A 6406-nucleotide genomic window follows, 5' to 3' on the forward strand; every position below is an offset into this window, starting at 1 on the left:
ACCCTCTTCCCAAGTAGCATTGCAAGCTGTATATAAGCTGTATTACAGTTTATTTGTATACTATAAGCTGTACAGTTAGGCTGTACAAAGGCTGTATAAGCGCTTATACAGCCCATATAAGTAAAAAAAGGGCCCAAATTATACAGCCTTTGGCGTTATTAGAGCTGTAGAGTAGCTGTATAAGCAATACATAAGCTGCATATTAGCTGCATTACAGCTATATTTCGGTGTAACAGGAAACCTTATTAACACTACAGATAATCTCTTATAAGTACGATATAAGAATATAAGTTTTAAATGAGTTATACTACGACGTTACATCCTCAAGATTTATTGTCACTCTGTAGTTCACTCTCAATGTATCAGGCATTGCACATTAGTTTAAAGCTAGAAAATAGAATAAAAAGTACTAAAATGACTACCTTTCCCCACTCCTGCCTCACCGTCACCCGGTTCTTGCGCCCGAGTTCGTGTCATTCTCTTTCTTTGTGCGGGCATTGCAACATCGTGTTACGTAACTTAGTCATTCCGAAATATCGTATCCTTTTCTTTGGATCGCACAAAGCAGTTATAATGGGAAAACGTAAACGTAAGGATAAAAATCGTCATTTAAAAGAAAAGATTAGGCGATTAGAAGATCGACTCAACCGTTGTTCATCATCAGACTCGGCAACAGACGAAGGTTAGTGTCTTTTTTTGTTTAAATAGAACAATAGTAAGTACCTAATGTATTCAAACTATCATGCATTAAATGTCACTACGACAAAATACTGTGGAATGCGTAATAAATTGAATCTACCCTCTTAAATCGGAGAAAAACTTAATGCTTCGATTCAAACTCGAACGGATCTATATAAACAAAGATTCTTTTTTTTATGTCCTTTGTACTGTTACCGGATTATCAATGTTCGTTGTTTACTTTATTAAAAATTACATTTTAGGTAGTAATGGTTCTGTAACCGAAAGATTTTCATCGTATAACATGGACATTAGATAATAAATAGTTTAATGTCATAACATAAACTTGTTAAAAGTATTAAAAGGTTACTCGAGCCATTTTAAGCCTAGATATGCCAACTAACAGTCCCGCGTCATAGCGTGCCTATGCCCAGTGACTCAAAAGTTTCAGTCCAGCGATATAGCGAGCCTATACCCAGTGACTTAAAAACACTAGTCCAGCGGCATAGCGAGCCTATGTTCAGAGACTTAAAATTGTTTTTTATCGTCTTTACAGAATACAATGATTATGATGGGTACTCTGGGTAGTCCCAGAACCGTACGATTACCCTCACAATCCAGGTAATGAAGACGAAGTGCCCCTAATACCGTGGTCTGATTCGGAACACTCGATTCCTGATACAACGCCTAAATCGGTGGTCATGCAACCTACACCGATAGCGGACCCAGCTCTTAATGCTGGCGTACCCAGTAACGTCAATGAAACGGTATCGGCTGATCCCGGTATCACCACCGAGACCGATACATCACAAACATTGCCGTCTGATATATTAGAGGCCCTCGGGGACCCGAAGGGAAAGGAAGAAATATATGGGCCAAAAATACCTGATGAAATCTCTAAACGTTGGGGCCGGGTACTCGTTGATGGCCTAGAGAAAGATGCAAAGCAAAAACTGCCTGAAAAGCACCTGATACCGGATAACTTTCGTTTGGCCAAAGCTCCTATTTTAAATCCTGAGATTATATCGGTGCTTAACGAATCAGTCAGATATCGTGACAAATTATTAGAAAAAGAGCAAAACCAACTGGGCCTAGGCATTTCTGAGCTCACAAATCTAGCTTCAGCGGTAATCAAAGAAAACTTAGATAAAGTCGAAATACTAAAGAAACTTTCTGAAGCTAGCCAGATTTTCCTAGACCTTCATCACGATCAGACCACTAGGAGAAGAAAACTCATAACCACAACTCTTGACAAAAAGTTTGTCAACATTATATCGAACGTAAAAAGGGATACCTACCTGTTTGGTGAAAACCTAGGGGAAAAAATAAAAGCCACAAAAACAGCGGAAACATCAGGGCTGCAAGTGAAGCGTAAAGAGGTCAACGCTATCGCGTCTACGTCTAGGAAATTACCCAACCAGGGAAACTGGAGGGGCCCACCCCGAACATACTACCAATACCAATTTCAACATTATCAACGAGCACCCAGACAGGGTGGGCCGAGACCGCGCTACCCTCACCAGCAATACCGGTACCGTCCGCCAGTTCCCGATCGTCAAGCCCAATCGACGCGCAAGCCGCCCAACAAGACCCCAAAAGCCTAATAGAGGTAAATGTACCCCATGCGGGTAGACTGAAATATTTCTATAATGAATGGCGTAATATTACTGACGATCAGGTAGTTTTGAGCTATGTGAAAGGACTAGTCATACCTTTCAATAGCCCAGTCACGCAAAATGTGTTTCCAGCAAATAACAATTTTAGCTTTCTAGAAATTGAGCAAATCAATTGCGAGATTAATCAATTAAAGGACTTAGGCGCGTTGATAGAGTGTAAAGATATACCTGGACAGTTTTTATCTAGTATCTTTCTTACTCCAAAACCAGATGGCTCTAATCGTTTCATACTTAATCTTAAAAACCTAAATAAACACATTGCACATCAACATTTTAAAATGGAAGATGTGCGAACGGTGACAAAGCTTATGACAAAAAACAGTTTTATGTCCACCATAGACCTAAAAGACGCATATTTTTTGATCCCAATTAATACTAAGAGCAAAAAGTTTCTGAGGTTCAAATTTCAGGGAAATACCTTTGAATTTCAGTGTTTACCTTTCGGCCTCTCCTTGGCGCCATATATATTTACCAAGTTACTCAAACCAGTGACGGCGGTTCTAAGAAGCAAAGGCTACGTACTAGCTATTTACCTAGATGATATTATATGTTTAGGCGGTACTTATGATGAATGCCTAACTTGCGCTACGGAAACCGTTAATACACTAAAAAATCTAGGTTTTGTAATAAACCAGACTAAGAGTAAATTAATACCTAGTCAAGTTCAGACTTATCTCGGTTTTGAGTTAGACTCTGTTAATATGCGTCTAGGCTTACCAAATAAGAAAAGACAAAAAATTGTAGACTGCCTCAAATATATCCACAATAAAAAATCAATCACTATACGTGATTTCGCTAAGCTTTTAGGTCAATTATGCTCAGCCTGTCCAGCGATTGCTTATGGGTGGGTTTACACCAAACCCTTAGAGCGTGAAAAATTTCTTGCTTTACAAAAATCGGGAGACAACTATGATAGCCTTATTAGTATTGGGGTTCACCTTAATCCTGACTTTATATGGTGGAAAAATAAAATTTTAACTTCATATAACCAAATCCGAGAAGGCAAATTTATTTTAGAAATTTTCTCAGACGCATCCTTGACAGGCTGGGGAGCATATTGTAACGGTGAAAGAACCGGAGGTTTTTGGAGCCCACAGGAGGCTAAAAGACACATAAATTTTCTCGAGCTGCTTGCAGCTTTTAATGGATTAAAATGTTTTGCTCGGAATCTTAACAACGTAGAAATATTACTACGCATTGACAATACCACTGCCATATCATACATAAACAAATTTGGCGGAGTACAGTATATTCATCTAAATAATATTACTCGTAAGATATGGCAGTGGTGCGAGTCCCGCCAGTTATACATATATGCGTCATACATTAAATCCAAAGACAACGTTGAGGCAGACGAAGAATCTCGTCATCGCAATATTGATACCGAATGGAGTTTATCTCCCTTAGCATTTCAAAAAATTACACGTTACTTTGGATTTCCTGAAATTGACCTGTTTGCGTCCAGATTAAATAATAAATGCCTCAAGTACATTTCATGGAAACGCGACCCTGAGGCATTTGATATTGACGCATTTACGCAAAACTGGGCTAACTTTTTCTTTTATGCTTTTCCGCCTTTCTCGCTTATTCTCAAAAGTCTGAGGAAAATCATAAATGAAAAAGCTACAGGTGTAATGGTCGTTCCGGACTGGCCCAGTCAACTCTGGTACCCAATTTTCATGAAGCTCTCCAAACATAAACCGATATATTTCAATCCCGAGCCTGAGTTGCTTCTTTCTCCTTTCAGGAAGAGACACCCTCTCTGGAGTCGCCTTTCCCTGGTGGCATCACTATTATCCGGGAAGCATTTAGAAGACAAAATCTAAATCTAGACACAATTGATATTTTAATATCATCTTTATCAAAAAACTCTTTAAATCAGTATAATAGTGGATACAAAAAGTGGTGGACGTTTTGTTCAAAAAATAACATAAGTATCTACTCCACCAATATTCCTGATATTCTTGCGTTTTTTACGGCTGAATATAACGCAGGTGCAAGTTACTCCACTTTAAATACAGTTCGTTCTGCACTTTCCTTGATATTGGGCAAAAAGTTCAGTAATGATGAAAGGGTCGCTAGGTTCATAAAAGGTGTTTTTAAAACAAAACCTGCGTTACCAAAATATCAGTCAACCTGGGACCCTAATCTAGTTTTAGACCAAGTCTGTAATTGGCATCCTAATGAGGACTTGCCTTTAGAGAGAATTACAAAAAAGTTGGTAGCTCTTCTTGCATTGTCTACAGGACAACGTATGCAGACGCTAGCCCTTATTAGCTTATCCAATATCAAGGTAAATGAAAAGAATATTGAAATTGTAATTAATGACCTAATTAAAACTTCAGCTCCGGGTAGATCTATGCCCCGGCTAATTATTCCATTTTTTCCTCATAAGGTCGAGTTATGTCCCGCTAGCGGTGGTAGCCGAGTGGATATGACGTCCGACTTTCAATCCGGAGGTCGCGGGTTCAAATCCTGGCTCGTACCAATGAGTTTTTCGGAACTTATGTACGAAATATCATTTGATATTTACCACTAGCTTTTCGGTGAAGGAAAACATCGTGAGGAAACCTGCATACATCTGCGAAGAAATTCAAAGGTGTATGTGAAGTCCCCAATCCGCATTGGGCTAGCGTGGGGACTATAGCCCAAGCCCTCTCGCGTATGAGAGGAGGCCTGTGCCCAGCAGTGGGACGTATATAGGCTGAAATGATGATGAATGATGATGTCCCGCTAAATGCCTAATTGCATATATGGAAAAGACCACTCAATTTAGACATTTAACCAAAACAGACAAGTTAACAACAAAAAGTCCAGTCCACAACGCGAGCCCTTCAACCATTAGCCGTTGGATAAAGTCTGTATTGGCAGCAAGCGGAATAGATACTTCAGTTTTTTCAGCCTACAGTTGTCGTCATGCGTCTACATCAGCAGCCAGTCGAAAAGGGGTATCTGTAGACCTTATCAAAAAGTCAGCTGGCTGGTCAAAGAATTCTCTGGTATTCGCAAAATTTTATAATAGGCCGGTAATTGAAGAAGATAGCAACATTTTTGCAGAGGCTGTATGTAATGGGGACAATGATTAAAATAGCATTTAAATACTGTAGTACAAGTCGTTGATTAGTAAATACCTAGTATTAGTTTACTATAATAGGCACTGTATGTAATTTAACGAATTAAGGCTAAATTCGAAAATACAAATTTGATTACACATATACATTTATTTTATTCGGTCTTGCTACTTTCCCTTAAGTGCCAGTTTTTGCTCGGCGCTAAACATCTACAGAGTGACAATAAATCTTGAGGATGTAACGTCGTAGTATAATTTAAGGTTAAACAAACTTACCTGAAGTGAAGTTTGACCATAATTATACGAGACGTTACATCCGAAAAGATTTATCACCCGCCCTGCCCTGCAATTTTTTTCTCCGAGGCTCAAAAAATGATACCCAAAACTGTCGCAAAATGGCACTTAAGTATCTCTAAAACAATGACACGAACTCGGGCGCAAGAACCGGGTGACGGTGAGGCAGGAGTGGGGAAAGGTAGTCATTTTAGTACTTTTTATTCTATTTTCTAGCTTTAAACTAATGTGCAATGCCTGATACATTGAGAGTGAACTACAGAGTGACAATAAATCTTTTCGGATGTAACGTCTCGTATAATTATGGTCAAACTTCACTTCAGGTAAGTTTGTTTAACCTTAAATTATAAGAAATAATTACAAGAGAATAATAATCATTTAAGAAACTAAAATGTCTTAATCTTGTTCATTCGTAATATAGTAATGGCGACAATAAAGTGTTATAGTGGATGGTAAAAGTAAAAGTAAATATTATACAGGACTTGAATGGAATATTACATTATTGGTAAGTGCGGATTATTATTTATTGTGAACCTGTGTATCTTTTCTGGCAAAATATTTACGCGCCTGCAAAATAACAAAGAGAAACCATAAGGAAAATATCAAAAATCGGTAAAGTTACTGTTTGTTTTTAAGGTTAGAGTATCAAAAATATTTATAAATATTAATTCTAAGGCTAAACAATTTA

At 38.3% G+C, this 6406-nt stretch overlaps 1 protein-coding gene across 1 annotated transcript; it reads left to right on the forward strand.

The window, feature by feature from the left end:
• Window positions 1–1078: 1078 nt before the first annotated feature.
• Window positions 1079–6068, forward strand: LOC134804439 (uncharacterized). Its single transcript, XM_063777478.1, has 2 exons — window positions 1079–2287; window positions 4102–6068. The coding sequence occupies exon 1, from the start codon at window positions 1380–1382 to the stop codon at window positions 2280–2282; it is 903 nt and encodes a 300-aa protein (XP_063633548.1). The 5' UTR covers window positions 1079–1379; the 3' UTR covers window positions 2283–2287; window positions 4102–6068.
• The last annotated feature ends 338 nt before the right edge of the window (window positions 6069–6406 follow it).

Source organism: Cydia splendana, chromosome Z, assembly GCF_910591565.1.
Source record: "Cydia splendana chromosome Z, ilCydSple1.2, whole genome shotgun sequence".
Classification (NCBI taxonomy): domain Eukaryota; kingdom Metazoa; phylum Arthropoda; class Insecta; order Lepidoptera; family Tortricidae; genus Cydia; species Cydia splendana.

Coding starts and splice junctions, on each gene's coding strand:
- LOC134804439 (XM_063777478.1), top strand. CDS start 1,380: ATGCAACCTACACCGATAGCGGACCCAGCTCTTAATGCTGGCGTACCC.